This window comes from Drosophila rhopaloa, unplaced genomic scaffold (genome assembly GCF_018152115.1).
Source record: "Drosophila rhopaloa isolate 14029-0021.01 unplaced genomic scaffold, ASM1815211v1 contig_163, whole genome shotgun sequence".
Taxonomy (NCBI): domain Eukaryota; kingdom Metazoa; phylum Arthropoda; class Insecta; order Diptera; family Drosophilidae; genus Drosophila; species Drosophila rhopaloa.
This window is the reverse complement of record NW_025335043.1, coordinates 13,212,783-13,232,254: the sequence shown is the minus strand read 5'-3', so window position 1 is coordinate 13,232,254 and position 19,472 is coordinate 13,212,783. Positions and strand designations below refer to the sequence as shown.

Here is a 19,472-nt window from a genome sequence, read left to right as displayed (position 1 = left end):
ATCGAACCAGTTCCGTTCCATCCGATGAGAAAGAATATTTATTATTTGTTGAAGTACAGACAATTAAAAATAATAAGCTAACAAATTGCATTTATTTTTTTTTAGTAAATATCTTCATATATCTAAATGTATATTAAGTAACAAATAGGCATATGCAATTTTTCGGTACATTTGTTTTTTAATTGCAAATACATCATTTAATAAATTTCTAAACTCAAAAATTAATAATTGGTTTCAAATAACTCTTTGATAAAAAATATTGTTTGCATAAGGTCACTTTATTTCAAAAAATTAAACCATATTTGCGACCATCAAAAGAACTAGATCATCATAGCAGTTCCATTTTATCACTGCCGCTACAAAGCCGGCATATCTGAATTCTGGAACAGTCGAACTCTCGAAGATGTCGCTGTTTGGTTTGATTATCTCCGGACGCCTGCCGCAATCGGATTTTGTGGCCGTGGACACCACTAAGCTGCTGGTCAATGTGCCCGACATCGAGTCCGTCAACTACCTGGTAGTATTCCTCACCGGCGTGTCACCTCTGCCCATCGGCACTTCCGCGGCGATATACTTCAGCTGGCCGGACGCAAACGCGGCGCCCACATGGCAGTATCTCGGACACATAAACAACAACAAGCCTTCCGCTATCTTCAAGATCGCCCAGCTGAAGAAGAGCCACGAGCTGGAGGCCCACGCCCACGGAATGGTCTTCGGCAGCCAGGAGATCTCACACATTGCCCAGATAGGAGTGTCACTCGAACCGGAGCTAACGGTGGCCCAGCAGACGCCAGCGGTGGTAAGTTCTAGAGCTGGAAAAATATAGATTTTAATTTTTTTAATTCAATACATTTCAACCATACTTTTATAAAAGAATCTGTCATTTTGGTTATCTTACCTTATGCTATCTTTTTAAAGATTGCTTAACTCCTAAACTAAACAAATTACCTTGATTATTTTGGAATGTTCTATTCCTTCATTGGGACCGTCACAAAAACCAATTTGTTCAACCAAATCTAAAGAATAGAAGTTTCTTTTGAATTTCACGCCTAAGCTAAGAATATTTACTAATCACAGATAAAATGTCAGGGTAGCCCGATTATTAATCTTTAGATCTGTCATAAAATAAATTTCCAAAAAATATCCAACAGGTTTCTAGTTACTGATTGTCTCCTATCACTAAAGATAAGTTATTTCTCCTTTATTGCAGTCCAGCGCCAACGACAACAAGCAATTTGGTCAGCGAATGCTGGAAAACTTCTTCAACTACGCCTCCAGCTTCGGAGTTTCAGCCAGAGACATCCCGCCCGCCTCGAGCGAGACCTTCGTACCTTTCTCCGTCGTTCAGAACTGGTATACGAATTTCCAGCGACGTATGGAACAGAACCCGAACTTTTGGAAGTACTAAGGACACCCGGACGATGGAGGAGTCTCCTCCTTAAGTTGTTGATATTACAAGTAAAGTTTTATATTCGTACTCTGTCTGTATCTATTGGCTATCGTTTAATGGGTGGACTTAATGAGGTTACTATAAACGGTATTAACTTGATTTCGCTATAGATCCGGTTTCGTTGGCTCGGAACCCGTCTCCTCGGGACTATTCTTGTTCTTGACAAAGTGCGGTCTAGAAGCTTGAGGCTTAGAATGCGGAGATGGGGCCGAGGATGGAGCTGGAGCCGATCCCAACCTCTTTTTGCTAAAAGATTCGCCCTTGGATGGCGGCGATGCTCCTCGTTTGGATGGAGAACGTGGGTTTTTACTTGGTTTATCCATTGGTGGACTTTGAGCTTCTGGAGCTGCAGGAGACGGAGACGGCGCTGAATCCGAACCCGATTTCTTCTTGCTTAAAGATTCGCCCTTGGATGGTGGCGATGCTCCTCGTTTGGATGGAGAACGTGGGTTTTTACTTGGCTTAGCCATTGGTGGACTATGAGCTTCTGGAGCTGCAGGAGCCGGAGACGGCACTGAATCCGAACCCGACCTCTTCTTGCCTGAAGATCCGCCCTTGGCTGGCGGTGATGAGCCACCCTTGGCGGAAGAAGATGATTGGGTGTCCGCCTTGGCCTTCTCCTGCTGCGCCTTAATTTTTGCCTCGAGGCGCTCCTTGTTTTCCGGGGTCAGCTCTCCGAAGATGCTCTTGATGATGGCCTTGTACTCGTTGTAGTGCTGAACCTTGTTACCAGTGGCTGGCGAGGAGCTGGGCGGTCGTCCGTGATAGGACACGCAGCGGCTGTGGAGAAAGGCAGATTGGGATTAGAATTTTTAAGGGACACCCAGTATTTTTCCCCCGTCACCCAAAACTCGGGCAACGCCTCTGTCATGTTCTTTGGTCTATTTAAACAAAAGCATTGGCGGTGGGCGACGTGAACTGATTTTTATTCAGTCTCTCCGCCTATCGTACTTTTTGGGGCCTGCAAAAAAGCAATTTGGCAAGCTGACATATTTATTCAGTCTATATAGTGGCCACTATATATATATATCGACGTCTTCGAGAGCGCTTCTCGGTCTGCGTGGCATCCGAAACACGCGCAACCTCTCTTGGCCATGCTGCAAATTCTATTGCCTTTCAAGATCTATCAACATTGATATGCCCTGCAGATAATCGCAAGGGCTTCTCATAGATTTACTAGGTTTTGAGAATAATTTAGTAGTTTTATTTTACCAATTTTGTTCAGCTTATCTTGAAATACCTTGCAAAAATAATGAAAAGATCATTTATATTAAACAGAAATTTTAAATATCCAAAATTTACAAAGTGTCTTTGTTTACAAATGAAAAAAAATGGATTTTCAAATTCTTAAATTAAATAATTATACACACAACGGGCAGTTATTAAAATGGGTTTTTTCATCAAGTAGTTGATGAAGACCATGATTTATCCTTTATTAAAAAAATTACCCTGGATTTGCTACCCATCTGCAGGGCATCAGCACTTCGTGGTTTATGCACCTTCGGATCTACACAATTCATTTGCAATTACATAGATTGCTGACTGATCAATGATCGGATGGTTGCCAGCGAGGCGCAGCCACAGGGAACGGATAGGCTGATCTCGGTGCTGCTCCCGCCGACGGATTGCGCCAGTTTCGCTTGCAACGCGTTGAGTGAAACATAGTCGAGTGCGATCGAGGAATAAGCCCGATTTGGTCGCGTGTTGGCCACGAAATAGGTCAACAGAAGAGCAAGTCCCACGGCCACGCCCACAAGATGACAGCCAAGCAGCAGGGGGATTGGCAGGCGGGATCAAAGGAGGACGAGGAGCGGACGACATCAATGTCGCAGGCAGCAGCTAATAATAATCATAATTCGCAGCGGCTTGTTGATGGCATCGTAAATCAGGGGACTGAGTCAGCCGTGTTATGTTGGTCAAAAGCGGCGCCGGAAGTGCTCGGAATGGCAGGGCAATTTCCGGTTGGCCAAGGAATCACTTGGCGAGGCAACTTCCCCATGATTCACTCGCTGCAGCATCAACTTGTTTGCAGGAACAAGCGAATATATCAGTCATATAATCAACCTATGCAGTCAGGAACATTTCCAATGCACTTAAATTTAAGTTTAAATGGAGGGTTTCCTTTGCATATCTGGGATACAATCACTATTGACCGCGAAGAACTAGATAACCATACAATTTTAACTGAAACACAGCTATTTACACCACATCAAGTATACGCCCCATACACTACAAGCTTCCCCCTTCAACAAGTATACGCCCCATGGCACCAAAATTTTCCTAAACTGCTGCAATTGCCGCGAAAGAATTCCGACGGCGCCTTCCCAGACATGAGCACCACCATGACCCGGCGCGGGCAGGTGGCCCGATCACCCGCCGAGCCGGCTTCCCAGGAATTTCCCATAATTAAAAAACGATTTGTTAGCTTTCCCAATTATCGAGCAATGCCTCAAGATGGGCCGGAATATCCACCCACCGCTGCCGCCACAACAACAATGACGCAGCCGGGCCTCGACAAAGTCACCGAAATAGACGGCGGAGGAGGTGTACATAAGGTGCTAGCGATGTTTGATAATGAACTCGAGGCCGAGGAGCGTTCGGCGGCAGCAGAGGCAGAGGCAAAAGCATTAAACTTGAACGTGGCAAGGGAAATCGAGCATCAACAGGCGGAAAATCTTAATGACGCCGTCGGCAAGCAGCGACACGACCACAAAAACGACGACGCCATGGATGGGGCCAAAAATAAACGCGAAATATGCGAGCAAAGCAAATTAGAGAAGGCCGAAGATCATAATGAGCCAAATATGAGAGATCGCGAGCAGCAGTCAATATGCTTGGCCAGGGAGCAGACAATAGATGGGAATGGGAATAGGCATCAGCATCAGCACCAGAATCGAAATCGGAATAGCAACCACCAGCAGTCCGGCGATCTCTCAGACGCCCGCGAATCGTCGCCAGAGCAAGTGGACGTAAATCTCGGTCGGCTACTGACCCGCGAGCGGAATCCGAATCCGAGTCCGAATCGAACCCTGCCAAATATAGAATTACTGAAGAGTTCCGTGCGCGCCTTCCTCGCCAAAAGTTCGTCGCCGTCACCACGTTTGCAGCCCAACTGGGATTGGGACTGGGAGCTGCTCGACCTTTTGACCGACGCCATTGAACTGATCTGTGGACAACAGGAGACGGGTAACCTTTGGAGCGAGGCGGCCGTCGGAGCGGACATGACCGTGAGCAAAGTCAGCGAGGAGCGGGAGACAGAATCGGTAGACGTTTATCCCGAGCAACCCGATCAGCCGGCGGAACTAGATGATAACAACAATACTGGCAGCATTGAACCACCACCCAGCGACATGAAGTACGAGCTGAAGACTGCCAGCCCAGCACTGCCCAGCAGGAGTAGGAGTCCTCGAACGGAGTCGCCAGTTAGTAGAATAAGTGCCACAGGTCGTATACGTAATGTGGAGGCGAGTGTACCCACAACCACAACACGTGCTCCTCTGCTGGGGGATATAAGGCTCAACTCCACCAGTCGCGATACCATCTCCTCCATCGATGCGGATTCAGTGCTGCCCGAAAGGACGCGTCTACGTCGTCAGCGACGCGTTCGCTCGCAGGATTCCGTGGAGGAGAAGCCCGAGGATGTGATCGAACGACTGAACAAACTCAAGGCCCGGATTTCCGGAGCACTTAGCGAGGTAAAGGGTGTGCTCAAGCAGTACAGCACGGAGAGCGAGGCGGAATCGGCGGCAGAGCAGTCACAGGTGGCACCAGATGGAGTGGGTGAACCTGCTCCCGTTTCCTTTCGCTTTGTAAAGAAAGTGCGACGCCGCAGCTACTTCGATGAGGCCGAAGAGGAAAAGGAGCAAGCTAAAGAGGGTCAGGAAAATGCTGCTATGGTCAATGATATTCAAGAAACCAAAGAAACTATAAAGGAGGATGTGGCACATAAAACTAGTACAGATACTAAGGTTCAAAGAGAGCAGACACCCTTTGCTAGAGAAAAATCAGAAGTTCCTGAAAATCAGGAAAGCCAAGTCAATGAAAAGCAGGCATGCAGTGAAAACCAAGAACCAAAAAATAATGAAGAGCTTAAGCCAACTGTGCTTAAAAGTGAGGGGACTAAAGTCAATGAAAAATTGGAGGACACTGAAAAAAAAGATACAAAAGTTATTGGAAATCAAGATACAAAGACCCTTACAAATCAGGATAATCTGGATGGTGCTAAACAGGAAAAAGAGGAATTTACAGCGGTTAAACAAACAGAAACTGAGAATCAAGATAAGAAAATCATGAATCATGATATTAAAACCCATCTTAAGGAGCACAAGGATATACAAATCCAAGAAGTTTCGTCAGAGCCACCAAAAATAAATGGTGAACTACCAAAGACAACAGAACAATTCAAACAACCTGCGAAAAACAAGACCCAGGCCAAAATTGAGTTCCTGGCCAAGGTTCAGAGTGAACTCAAGTCTAAATCCGCCAAAGGTGCAACTCCCCAGGATGAGACTTCTAGGGATAAAAGTCCTAGGAAAGAAACTGGAAAGGTATTAACGCCCCAAGAGAACACTACCAATGAAACAATGTCCAAGGACACTACTCCCAAAGAAGCAACTCCCAAGGAAACTACTCCTGAAGAAGCAACTCCCAAGGAAGCAGCTCACAAGGAAGAAACTCCAATGGAAATAACTTCCAAAACAGAAACTCAAAAGGAGTCAACCCCCAACGAACCTACAAAAGTAACCACAAGTAAACATGAAGCGGAAACCAAACAATCTGTGGCCCTTAATTCAGAAGTGGCCGTGCCAGATGAGTCAGCCGCATCGCAACCACCGTCCAAGATCAAGAAGAAAGTCATCGTGAAGGTGAAGAACCCCAGACGTGCCTCGATCGCCGCCGTGGAACCATCCAAGATCAAGGTGGAGCCGGCCGTCGAGCAGAGCGATGCTCTCATCACTCAGCGGCGACCCTCCGACTCGGAGGCGATCGTCAAGCGCAAGAAGAAGCTGAAATTAATCGGCGACACAGCAGCTATATCCGCATCCACATCCACATCCCCATCCCCAAGAGCGACATCATCGACAACAAAAGCTGCCGACCATCAGAGGGAGACGACTTCGATAGCCGAGGAGACGGCGGCCAGTGAACAATTGGCTACGCCAGAGGTCACAGCGGTGCCAGCCAAGTTGCCCAGTGCCAAAAGCGACCAAGGAGAAGCGACAGCAGCAGCAGAAACTGCAGCAGCAACAGAGGCGACAAGTGCAACATCAGCAATCGATTCTGATCCGGCGATTGGCAATCTAGCGCCAGCAGGCGATCGAATCAGACGCGCCAGCCTGAAACTAGCGGAGTTGGTGGGTGAAACGGTGCTGGTGGTGCCGGCAGCAACCCCAGGCCCAAAAGAACCATTGCCCGAGTCCAAAGAACCCATCAATCAGGGGACGAAGGTGCTAGCGACGCCTCAACAGGTGGCCATCGCCGCTGACATTGCGCCACAAATAGCAGCGACATTGAGGCACGAAGAGTCATCGCCAGAGCAGCAGGCGCAGTCGCATTCGCCAGTAGAAGCTACAAAAGCCGGAGAACAGGCGCCTCCCGGCGACAGTCTAGCCACCATGCCGGAGCTGAAAGTACTAGCGGGTCCGGTGCAGCCCGTCAAAATCGAGACGGTCGAGCAGCCCCTTGATGGAGCGAAAAATCAAGAGCCCCTGGTCAAGAAGAAGGCTCCGCACCTCAAGAAGCTGGTGCGCAAGAATTCCATAGAAAAGGAGCAGGAGAAGACGGACTCCAGCAAACTGAGCAACATTCTGCGCGACAGGAACAAGATCAATGAGCTTTCCTCTAGGATCAACAAGCTCACTCCGCCCAAGAAGCAGGTTAAACCCAAAGAGGAGGAAAAAAAGGCACCAGTTGCCGAGCAGAAAGATGAGAAGCCTGAGGAAGAAGTCGTTCCTTTGGAAGAAACCCCAGCCGAAAACCAAGTTCATGAAGAGACCGAAGTGGAACCTGAAGTCGAACCTGCGCTGGAGCCCAAGAAACCCCGCAAGATCAAAAAGAAGGTCATCATCAAGCGGCAGAAACGACGCCTCTCCGTCGGCGACACATTCTTCCTGCAGCCGGAGCCCGAGGAGCCCACAATTCCGGAGGTGGAAACCATTGAACGGGCCATTGCCTACGTGACGGATGACGAGGAGGATACCAAGGCGCCCGAGGAGGAGCCAGAGCCCATCAAAGCCCTCAAATCCTGCCTGCATGTAAGGGAATACAAGATCGGAGACTTGGTGCTCTATGCGGAACGCTATCGCAAGACACAAGTGAAATGGAAACGCGGTCGAGTGCTCGAGCGGATCACCAGCATTTCGTACAAGCTGGAAATCGAGGGAAAGGAGGTTCCCGCCCATGTCAGCTATATAAAGAAATACACTGGGCGCAAAGTGCGATTCGGAGGCAAGGAGTACCTCGAGATCGATTATGAACAGGTGGCCGAGGAGGAGCGCCGAGCGGCCAGCTACAGCATATGGAACATGGTGTAGACGCCAGAGATTATCCCACCATATCCCCCAGTGGTGTCCAGTGTCCAGCCATTTTTGAGTGGAATTAAAAAATTGTTCGCCATGCGAGGTAATTTTTTAAGGATCTCAACTCGACATTCAGTTATGTTATAGTGATTCGTCCTAGTCAGTGTACATAGAGTAGCTAGCTTAGTGTTATCCTAGTGTTTAGTGTAACTTATTCCAGGCCTTTCGTTTACATCTTAAGTACTCTGTATGTGTAATTATAAACAAGCTATTTAATGTTAAATAAAGCGGAAAATATTTCAGTTATGCGAGAGCGTTCTATTTTGGGCGTTCCAAAGCCAATTACTCATAAAACTTTTATGAATCTGTTTATTCCGATGCTAGCCATTCGTCGATTGATGCTTCCCCCTCTCGATTCTTGTTGTTTTCGGGGTTATTTATAAAGCGAATCTGGCGATGAATGAACAATAAAACAGAGGCTAGGGGCTAACAGGCGCTACTGAGTAGTTGGACCATGGCCCACGGCCAGGCAAACATCTCAATCAGCAAACAAAATAATATTCCACCCACTCCATCAATGTCGATAATAGCCCCCAAAGATCACCCAGATGTGGACAACAGAGAAATGCGTGCCATTAATAAAACTTTGGCGGGCTTTGCTGTGCAGTGGCCTGCATTAGACATACGTATAGAAACCGAAAAAGAAACAGATTCGCAAGACAAAAGCAAAAACATTCCGCCCAAGATCATCGGACATTTCTCATAATTGATTGTCAAGGCGTTCGGTTCGGCGCTTTCGGAATTCTTATTCGCGAAAAATCTCTCGCAATTACCAGAGACTTTAATTCACGCTGACAAAAACAACAAAGAAATTGGGAAAACACACAACACACATGCCAGCCATAAACATATCGCGCCGGGGAATGAGGCATGCCATCATATAGTAGACGCGGACCTGCGAATATGCTACATTCCTAAGGCCTCTGGCGGGATTTTCATTCAATTTTCGGGGCTGGCAACCGAGTACTATACGTGCGATCAAGACATTATGTTTGCCTCGTAGCGAGTACACAGGAAAAATTAATATTTCATGGGTATTGTCAGTGAACTGTCAAATAAATTAATACAAAGCGGTAAACAAAGGATATAATCAGACATGCCTTATTTGCCTTTCTTTATCAAAAAACAGGTGATTTTAATCAAGTGTCTGGGACTTTTAAAAAACAATATAAATCAAATTAAGCAAGACAGCTTCTGATTAAGTAGAAATTCAAATTAAATATATCTAAAAACTTGCGCAACAGGTTGTTGTATTTCATTAAATTTAACGAAATTGATTTAGACAATCACTTGTTTGAAAAATATATTGAACCTGTACTATTTTTAAAAAGATCTATGTACATTCCCCGTATTTTTCCAGTGCACATACATATTTGCACAAAAGCAATTGAAAAACAAAGCACATTTCATTCTATATGTTCGGAATTTCGAGTTGAGCGATAGTTGGGAACACTTATGAAGACCAAAACATCCGCAGAGCAGCAACAACATCAAAGATTTCAAGTGCAGAGAGAGGGTCCTCGCGGTTACACATAAAATCATATATCTGTCTCGTGCAATATATTTGAATTTTCCCCCGAAATGTTTATGTGGTCAGGGAAGCAATATTGTTTTCCATAAATCAGAGAAGAAATCTAGCGCAGCATTAGCGTTATTAGGGACCATTGTTGGGTCCGAATGCGAATTAAAATTGTCGTGGAGAGGCGAGATATCTCGGCGAAGACCCCGTCTATAAGGAGAGGAGCCATGAACAGGGGCGGGGAAAGTGTTTTAGTATCAAACGCCGCGAATCTGTGCCAAGTTCCTTGCGCCAGTTCTGTTCTTTGGCCGTAAATACAATGCGATGTCCAACATCGAATCGACATGGCTGTCCGCGGTCTGCAACGAGGTCGTTCGGACCGGGCCAATTACTAACAACGCAGTTGCCAAATTGCACAAATTATTGGAGCCTTCGGCTCGTGGCAATTAATCGTATCAGAGCGACAGCAAACCGTCCATGAACCCGCATATTTCATCGCTTACTAACCCCGATTTATTATAGTAATAAAGTCAAAGAACTATTTCACCTTATAGTAAATTTCGAGTCAGGAAACGAATTTGCGGGGGCGCCGTTTGAACTCTGGCGAGGCCAAGTGCGTTACACATTCTCGAACGAACCACCCGAAGACCAAACAACAATATATTTGGCAATGTTTATAGAAGCAGTCCCCACGTTTGTAAATCTTTAGGGCAACCTTCTCGAATCCGCTTGGCACACGTTTGGTTGCAATAAAAAAAGCAAGTGTTAATGATTAGTGCATTGTATATATAGAATAAAAAAATACTTGATATTAAGATGTTTCTAGAGTAACCCATTGGTAAATAATATATGTACATATTTAAGCAATGATGTGAATGTATAATGAGTAGTTTATAAAGTGTGATCGTAAGATAGTAAACAGGTAAAAAAATAATGATGAAAATAATTTTAGAAATTTGATGTTTCAAATCGTATAGGTATGATATACCCCTATCCACAAAAAACACCAGGTATCAAAAGCAAAAACAATTAAACCGAACATCCCCAAATCTTTGCTGTTGGCATGCTTTTGGCTTAGGTGTCAACATCGCTATCGCCATCGCCATCACCAAGAGCGCCAAAGATGGCGTCACACGGCAATGCCGCCCGCCTCCATCTTACCATCTCGGAATTTGGGGGTGTCAGGCGATGCGTGAGACGTCCGAGGAGTCGTCACCAGCACCGATTGACACTTTGAAGGTGCGTCAACGATAATCGCACCTGAATTGAATCACCCGAGGGGAGTAGCCCAAGGCCTGGCACTGCACCTTGGCATTTAGAGAGTGTGAGATTATCTCTATGTCTAGGACTTACCTTTCGTTTTCGTTTTTAAGCAGCGCGGTGTCGAATCGTGGCTGCACGTAGAACCAGCCGCCCATGTTCTTGTGCTCCTCCTGCGCCCACAGCAAATCCGCCTCTGGATACAGTTCCAACTGCTGGGAGATCAGGTCGTAGGGGAAGGGACAGAGCTGGAGGTTTAGGGAGAAATTAAAATGATATATAACTATGGCCATAAGATGAGCCAACTTACCTGTTCCACCCTTACAAGGGCCACCGTCTCGACCTGTTCGTGGTCGTCGCGCTCCTTGAAGAGATCGTAGTAAACCTTGCCGGAGCAGAATACTACCTTTTTGACGCACTCGGGATGCTTGCCGGCGGGACCTTTGTCGGGAATAATCCGCTGGAAGCAGCTGCACTCGTTGAAATCCTTGAAAGGACTTCGGGCCAGCGGATGTCGGAGCAGAGACTTCGGCGAGAAGTTAATCAGGGGCTTGCGGAAACCCATTTTCACCTGGCGGCGCAGGCCGTGGAAGATGTTGGCTGGCGTGGAGAAGTTCGTCACGATCCAGTTGATGTTCATTAGCTGGCGCGCCACAAAGTCGCAATCGCAGGTGTCCGGATAGACGTCTGGATCGTCGTCGCTCATTTGGAGGAACCGCTCCATTCGGCCAGAGGAGTGCTCCGGGCCCATGCCCTCCATGCCGTGAGGCAGGAGCAGCACAACTCCAGACTGGCGCACCCACTTGGTCTCGCCGCTTGCAATAAACGTGTCGATGATGCACTGCGCCGTGTTGCAGAAGTCGCCGAACTGGCCTTCCCACATGACCAGCGCATGGGGACTGGCCATGGAGTAGCCATGCTCAAAGCCCAGCACCGCGCACTCAGAAAGGGAGCTGTTGGACACGGAGTAGGGAGCCTGGTCGGGATACAGATGATCCAGTGAGTTGTACACCACCTTATCGGCCGTCTGGTGGTGCAGGACGTGGTGCCGGTGCGAGAAGGTGCCGCGCTCCACATCCTGACCGGACAGGCGCACATGGATGCCCTCCTTCAGCAGCGAGCCAAAGGCAAAGGCTTCGCCCAACGACCAGTCCGCCACTTTGTCCTGGACCATCTGCTTTCGCAGGGCCATGATGCGGTGGATGCCCCTGGAGGGGTTTAAAATAGGATATTACGAGATAACTATTGTTCATTTATGCGACTCACTTGTGCATTTCGAACTTGTGCTCCGGCGGCGGCGGACTGGAGAATATCTCGCCAATCGTCTTTAGGGTGTCCGTGCTGATGCCGGTGGGACACAACTCTAGCCGATCGCGTCCTTCAAAGAATCCCGGCCATGGGGAGTCTATCCAGGAGGAGTACTGCGGAGAGGGTACCCAGTCATTTAAGGCGATTATTCAGTCTTCCCTTTCTTACCCGTATGGTCTTGATAGTCTTGGACTTGGCCCAAGCTTCCTCGCAGATCTTGTCGTATTCAGAGACCAGTGCCTTGAACTCGTTTTCGGTGACCACACCCTCCTTGATCAGTTTTTCCGAGTAGAGCTGTAGGCATGTTTTCAGCTTACGGATGCGCTGGTACATGAGTGGCTGGGTGAACATTGGCTCATCCGCCTCGTTATGCCCGTTGCGTCGGTATCCGACTATGTCGATGACCACATCCTTCTTAAAGGCGTCCCGGTATTCGGCGGCAATGCGGGCGCACTTGATACAGGCCTCTGGATCGTCGGCGTTCACGTGCAGAATCGGAGCAGACACCACCTTGGCCACGTCCGTGCAATAACGCGAGGAGCGGGAGAAGCGCGGATCCGTAGTGAAGCCCACCTGGTTGTTGGACACAATGTGAATGGTCCCGTAGGTGGTATAGTTGGGCAAGTCAGACAAATGCATCGACTCGTAGACCACGCCCTGGCCGCAGAAGGAAGCATCGCCGTGTATGATGATGGGCAGAACCTTGTTGCCACAGGTATCGCCACGTTGAAACATCTCCGCTCGTGCCTTGCCCAGCAGCACAGGGTTCACGTGCTCCAGATGGGAGGGATTCGCCACCACGGTGATGCGCACCATGCGATTCGTCTGGCGGTTTAACCGCTCCTGGAAAACGCCCAGATGGTACTTCACGTCCCCGGATCCAGAATCGGTGGCCTCAAGACCGTGGAACTGTGAAAGAATGTCAGCGATGGGCTTCCGACAGATGTTGGCCAGGACATTGAGTCGTCCACGATGGGCCATTCCTAGAGGACGACATAGGCAAAATTACATCACAGATAGAGGTTTGATCACATTAGATTACTAACCTATTAAAATGGATTCCACGCCTTTATCGGTTGAGCGGTCTACCACTTCCTTGATGGTGGGGATCATGATGTCACAGCCTTCTAGGCCGAAGCGCTTCTCCGACGAAAATTTCTTGGCCAGGAAGTTCTCGAAGCCCGTAGAGCGAGTCAGACGCTCGAGGATTAGCTTCTTCTCCTCTTTGGATAAGTCCAAAGCGCCGGGCTTCTCGAATCGGTCGCGAATCCAGGTGGTCTTCGTCAACGACGTCATCTGCATATACTCCACTCCAATGTGGCCGCAGTAGATGCGCTCCAAGCGGTCCAGAATCTCTCTGGATGGGAATGGTTAAGCTGCGCTAAATATGAATTACATTTAAACCCACCTCAATGGCAAAAACTCCTCATCACCGCCTATCATTGTGGATGAGGGCAACTTGAACATGGCATTTAGATCGCCTGCAAGAAATATATTTTACATTCTGTGCTGGGTAAATATCAAATGATCGACTGCTCACCAAATATATATGAATAGTGCTGCCTGAGTACCTCCTTCGCCGCATTTCGTTGTGAGCCGTCTACAGAGGCTCCTTTATGAGGCAAAATAATTCCCAAAGGATCCAAGTCGGCGGCCAGGTGACCGCGTGATTGATAAGCGCGGATGATGGCCTGGATTGTGTGGTGGTCATCAATATTTTTCCAATCACTTGGAGGCGCGGAAGGAGCAGGAGCCGCGCCTCCGGATGCCGTCCTTTCGCCCAGCCGAGCCTTTAATGCTGTCCTTTCCACCGGAGCACGTCTGTACTTCCGGGAGAGCGATGCCTGGAAAGGCTTTCTTTTGGAGATTGGCCGCTCGTCTGCTCCGAAGAGCTCGTCCCAGGACTAAGCAATAATTTAAATAAATATATATATATATATTAGTTATATTTTTTATTATATATTTGTATCTTGGATCAACTCTTTATAAAACTATATAAAATTCAACCTCTACAGCTACTATAAACTTTCAACATTATATTTTGTGAGATTTTACGGTAATTAACATTAATTTTCTGTAATAAACCTCATTTTAATCACGATTATTAAATAAAATCAAATCATCAACTCACCGCATCCACGGATTTCGGATTACGCTTCCATTTGCTATAAAGGCCCTCGATGTAGGCTGCACTACAGCCATTGGCGAAGGAGTCCAGATCATGAGCACCGCAAAGCTGCGAACTAGTTTGTACGGTACGCAGGGCTAGCTGGGCGAGGATGTGGTGGTCAGTGCCCAGCAGCCCCAGCGCCAGTTCCCTCCTCATCCGCACAAGACTCCTCAGCCGACATTGGTTCATGTTCTGTATAACTATTGTTATAGCCGGTAAATTTTGAATTTGAGTTACTAAAAAGCCAAAAGTGTTCAGGGTCTGACGGCTGAGAGAGTTGTGAGCTTGGCACACATTTCGAGCTTGTGTGTCATTTGTTGCAACACATGCTGAGATTCGATCGATTCAAAGCTCACTGAGAAGGATGCAATGGATCCTTGTCGTTCTTCTTATGTTCCAAAGGCTTATTGATGGAGTTATCTTTGAGATCCTTTGTATCTGGAGCTGGTTTTTTTAGACTTTTCAATGTGATCTCATCCGAGTGTATCCACGATTTATCCCCTTCTATTGGATCCTTCTGTTCGGCATTGAAAATCCTTAGAGATCTGAATGCTTCAGGTTTTGGTTTTCCTGAATCGTGACTGAACGACATTAGACCTGATTTGGGGTTAGGTTCCAAGCTTGGTTTATCATCAGTTTTAGTATTACCCTTTTGCTTAGGCTTAAAAACTCTAACCGTCGTTTTGTAAGCTGCAGCGTTCTTTTTCGAAGTTTTTTCTAAGTTTGATGTTTTACGCTCTTCTTGGGCCATCTCAGGCTCAATCGGATCAGCCATGTCTACATCCAAAGATGTGTCATCGATATCGTTGATTAGGTCTTCAAGGCTGTCATATGTATCACTTTTATTTTTTTTATTGCTAAGAGGTATTTTTTCCTCTGATTTTGGTTTATTTGGTGATTCAGTAGGCATTGACGGGATATCCTCAGCCTGGAGTTTCTTCTCAGGGATATCTTTATCATCTTTTTGGGAAATAATAGGTTGCATTTGGCAATCCTTCGACTTGCCATCATTAGTATGGGATTTGTTGCAGTGGCTTGGTTCTGATTGCTTCTTTTGGTTTTCATCTTTCGGTTTTAAAGGCACATTATTTAATGGATTATTTGCGGTGTTGGCCACATTGCCCATTCGTTTGCTATGATTCTTTTCATAATAACTTTTGAAGTACATAGTGTTCTTTTGCTTATTATTGCCTTTTAAACACCTTTTCACTACCATTTCTGGCCTAGAAACCCGTTTAAAATTCTCCTTTCTATAAGCTTTTCTCCAATGTTTCATGAAAGTATCGAGGGATCCGTATTTCTTATTGAAATTGTTACGAACATTTCCGGTTCTTCTAGGACCCGTCAAGGTTTCCACCCCATTTGACATGCTACCTAAGTTAGCCCTGCATGATTGGTTGGGATCTTTTGGTGGATTCTTCTGTGACATTTTTCTAGTCATTTTTTTGGAAAATCGGTTTACTATTTCTTTGGCTGCTAAAACGGAACCTGGCATTTTGCTGGCCAATTTCAATCCATTAGTTGAACTGCCTTCGTGGTTTTGGATAGAATTTTTGAATGATGTGGGTACATCCTGGGTTTCTGACAGTCCTGACGTCCTGATTTCTGTTGAAAGTGAAAGCACCTCCATGTCCACCTTTTGCGGGCAAACCACGCAAGTATTCGAGTCCAACCGTTCCCTTGCCGACTCGAAAGTGCTCGACTGGTCCTCCAGTACCGGAGCAGACATTGCCGTCCTCGTTACAGGCACTGGAGATCCTTTCGATACGTCGATTGAATGGCTCGCCTTTGGTGAACATGATCCTATCTGGAAAAAAAATTATAAATAAGTTCATTTACATTTGAATATTATATTATTTAGCAAATTAAGGTACGTTTTAATGAGTTATCCTAAAAAGGCAAAAGTAAAGGGGTTTACCTTATCTGAACTTGATGCGCTAATTTCTATTCCATCCTTCGGAGGTTTGACTTCTCGGGTTCTTTGCTTGGTCTCTTCCACATTTTCGGGAGGCAAGGAAATAGAAATACTTCCTCCAAGTTTTTCATTCATGCCAAGATTAGCACTGGGATTGGTAGCGATGCGAATGGGATGCGTTTGGGATGGAGCGGGAGTAGTCGTCTCTTCTTGGTCCTCTACCAAATCCTTGAAGAATCGTTGCCAGGTCTACGGAAAGAAAGAGTTAGGGAATCTTTTGACCATACCTCACTTGACCTACTCCATGTATCGAGTTATTGTCCTTTATCCATTTAGTAAACAGACACTCCATGTACCTGGCATTCGATGTACTCCCAAGGACATCCGATTCGAATATGCCTGGACTCTGCCTTACGGGTACCTCGCTTTTGGATCCTAAGCTAAGGAGCTGACAACGTTGCGAGGTGAGTTTTAGAAATATGCGCACGTTGCTCCACGCCATTTTGGACACCCTGCTCATACGTAAATTTTGCACTTAATGGCCAAATACTAATTCTATTGCAACTTGCTAAGCATCGAATTTTATTTTAATAAAAACTTTCAATTTTGAATACAGTGGCCTGCACAACATTTTTTCACAACTGTACTTCAAAAGTGGAACCAGAACTGAACTAGAACCGCAATGGTTCCGAGGATCAATTTAAGTACAGAGTATTTTCTATATTCAAATCGCTAAGGCGTTAAAATTTGAATACTACTTTTGTCATTTAAATTTTAGCGCTCTAATACTTGAGAATTTTACCTTTACATTTGAATGAATCCTTTTAATGTGTGAATATGTTTAAAAAAAATAACAAAAATTTGCCAATTACTATTACAATTCTCTAACAAAAACTTAAAAGTTTTATCCATCAGCAATTATTTTAAACCGGAACCAGTAGTGGAACAAACAGTGTTGAAAAATGATTATTCTTAACCATTTGGCTCTTATCAGCCGACGGTCCCACTAATTAAGCCCACACGATAATAAAACGCCTGAAATTGTTTAATTTTTTTGTAAATAAGCTTGGGAGAATTACAGGAGGCGTCGTCATGAATCAGTTCCACACTCCCTCTTTCGGCGACGAGGTGTTCGAGCTGAACGACACACCGGCGGAGAGTCCGAACCAAGCCGTAAGTGGAGGAGGGCAGTCCGAAAACCAAATCCGGAGGAGCACCGTAAATGAACTCTGGCTGCATTTTCGGATCGGCGACAGATTTCACAGACGACCGTCCGCCTTAATTGCCGCGCATCGATGACTCTAATGGTTTTATAATGAGAGAGAGAGATCGAAATCGCGGTATTTGTTGTTGTGTGCTGGCGACCAGCTGGAGGAAGCCCCCTGCCCCTGCCCCATGGGTTATCGCTTGGGCGAGCGGGCCACAAACGCCGCGTCAGCTTCTTATCAGCAAACAGCACGCACACACAGTCGCACAATCAGCAGCGCAGGTTACATATATAAACACCCTCTCCCCTTCACCCCCTCGTTTCCCCCGCCCAACTGGGCTGGGCTTGGGCGAGCGATTTGTACATTAGTTTAGTTGCTCACTCTGTGATTGGGATGAAGAAGTTTCTAGTGAGCTCGCTGGGATTCCGACAATAAATCATCAAATAACCGCATGCCTTTTGTCTTGTCTCTTTTTGCAGTCGCGGAGAATGCTTAGCCTGGATCAGTCCATGTTGAACGACGATGACGAGGAGGATTGCGACACATATGGCAGCGGAGTAGGTGGAGGCGGAGGACACAGCTTGCTGGCCCAGCCGGAGCAGCAGCAGCAACACCAGCCTCTGGCACAAGCGCCACCCAAACCCCTGGCGCCCTTTGCACTGTTTTTCCGCGACACAGTGACAGCCATTAAGCAGCAAAATCCCGCCTGTTCGCTGGAGCAGATGCAGGTGATCGTGCAGACCATGTGGGAGTCGCTGGACGAGACGCAAAAGAATATTTACAGCCAGCGGCACGAGCAGGAGAAGCGCGACTATGTGCGTTTGATGCGGGGATACCGCTACCAGCTGTCCGAGTCGGAGGCCACGTCGGAGTTGGAGGCTCCGCCAGCAGTAGCTGCCCCCAGCCACAAATGGCAGTCGTTATGCCGCATCCGCTAGTCACACCCAAAGTGGAGGCTGTCGAAGCACCAGGGCAGGCAGTGACTGCCCAGCAACCGCCCCCCGAACAGATTCAACTCCTCACCGAAGCGGCGAGGGTGCAAAAGTGCACCCGAGAACAATGCAACAAGCCGGCCATTATAAATCCGGATTGGGAAGACGAGTACTGCAGCAACGAGTGCGTGGTCATCCACTGCCGGAATGTTTTCAACGACTGGGTGCTAACCATGAAGACTTCGCCCTCGTAGCCACACCACCACCACTGGCAAGTGAACCCGCGCCTAGGCTTAGTCTAGGTTTTAGCTCTAATTTGACCGCTGCACTGCTCCCCCGATGAGTCAGCGATCGCCGTGTCGTATATCACTCGGGAATATACGACTGAGAGGCAGTGTGCGATACGATTGTTATTGTAGTCCCAGTTTCGGTTGTAATTAGCATCTGTGTGGAGTCTGAATGAATGCGAGACACGATTTGTATGATACTCTAATTGTAGTAAATAAATCATAACATTAACGATAGATAATATAGAACGGAATACAAAATAAATAACATTTAGAAAATATTGAATGTGAGGCACAATGTTTATTAGTTTTCAATAGCTTCTTTCAACGTAGCTACAAATGATTGCATTTGATAAATACAATTCATATTTTAAATATAGAATAAGTAATAGATCTCTATTTTTAAGGATCTTTTGTTTTTTAGAATTTCTTGGCAATAATAGTTTTTGGTTCCAATTCCCAATACTAAAATAAGTAAAAGTCTTGGTTTATATGGTAACTTTTAATAAATACACACATTTATTTCTCTTGCACTTCATTATCAAGATATCAATTTATCAATGCCGTTGCTTACAAAAATTCACTTTCGCTCGCTTCGTTCTATATTTACCAAATAATTAAAATTTATAAATTAATTTTTTAAAATTATATGTAAGAGACGTTTCCTTGGTTGCCTTGCTGAAGTAATGCGCCATTGTTACGAGTATGATTTAAATAAACAACAGTATAAAAAAGTTCAAGCTTAAATTATTAAAGAGATGGTTTTTCAATCCTTTTCTTATATATACAGAATTGCATATATATATGTTTATTGGGCGGGCTTTGACAATAAAGCGGGATAGAGA

The 19,472-nt window shown here is 46.3% G+C and overlaps 5 protein-coding genes across 7 annotated transcripts; 3 read left to right on the top strand and 2 right to left on the bottom strand.

Moving 5' to 3' along the window:
- Positions 1-265: 265 nt before the first annotated feature.
- Positions 266-1,488, top strand: LOC108039949 (protein OPI10 homolog). The gene is made up of 2 exons (XM_017117132.2): positions 266-799; positions 1,211-1,488. The coding sequence occupies exons 1-2, from the start codon at positions 404-406 to the stop codon at positions 1,406-1,408; spliced, it is 594 nt and encodes a 197-aa protein (XP_016972621.1). The 5' UTR covers positions 266-403; the 3' UTR covers positions 1,409-1,488.
- Positions 1,476-14,607, bottom strand: LOC108039945 (2-oxoglutarate dehydrogenase, mitochondrial). The gene is made up of 9 exons (XM_017117126.2): positions 14,247-14,607; positions 13,656-14,019; positions 13,524-13,596; positions 13,162-13,472; positions 12,284-13,098; positions 12,074-12,228; positions 11,118-12,015; positions 10,901-11,055; positions 1,476-2,230 (listed from the first exon to the last, which is right to left on the bottom strand). Exons 1-9 carry the CDS (start codon positions 14,472-14,474, stop codon positions 1,555-1,557), a joined length of 3,675 nt encoding a protein of 1,224 aa, XP_016972615.2. The 5' UTR covers positions 14,475-14,607; the 3' UTR covers positions 1,476-1,554.
- Positions 3,113-8,274, top strand: LOC108039944 (titin homolog). Its single transcript, XM_017117125.1, has one exon. It carries the CDS (start codon positions 3,208-3,210, stop codon positions 7,981-7,983), a length of 4,776 nt encoding a protein of 1,591 aa, XP_016972614.1. The 5' UTR covers positions 3,113-3,207; the 3' UTR covers positions 7,984-8,274.
- A 30-nt stretch (positions 14,608-14,637) lies between the features above and the next one.
- LOC108039946 lies at positions 14,638-17,076 on the bottom strand. 3 transcript variants are annotated; one of them, XM_017117127.2, is made up of 3 exons: positions 16,502-17,076; positions 16,204-16,449; positions 14,638-16,092 (listed from the first exon to the last, which is right to left on the bottom strand). In XM_017117127.2, the coding sequence occupies exons 1-3, from the start codon at positions 16,718-16,720 to the stop codon at positions 14,638-14,640; spliced, it is 1,920 nt and encodes a 639-aa protein (XP_016972616.2). In that variant the 5' UTR covers positions 16,721-17,076. The 3 variants fall into 3 exon arrangements, with proteins under 3 accessions (XP_016972616.2, XP_016972617.2, XP_016972618.1); XM_017117128.2 differs by having other exon boundaries at positions 16,557-16,661; XM_017117129.1 differs by lacking the exon at positions 14,638-16,092 and having other exon boundaries at positions 16,353-16,449; positions 16,557-17,076.
- A 119-nt stretch (positions 17,077-17,195) lies between these two features.
- LOC108039947 (TOX high mobility group box family member 4) lies at positions 17,196-19,160 on the top strand. Its single transcript, XM_017117130.2, is given in 3 exon segments — positions 17,196-17,373; positions 17,888-18,328; positions 18,331-19,160. Coding segments are annotated over 3 exon segments (786 nt in total). The 5' UTR covers positions 17,196-17,292; the 3' UTR covers positions 18,595-19,160.
- The last annotated feature ends 312 nt before the right edge of the window (positions 19,161-19,472 follow it).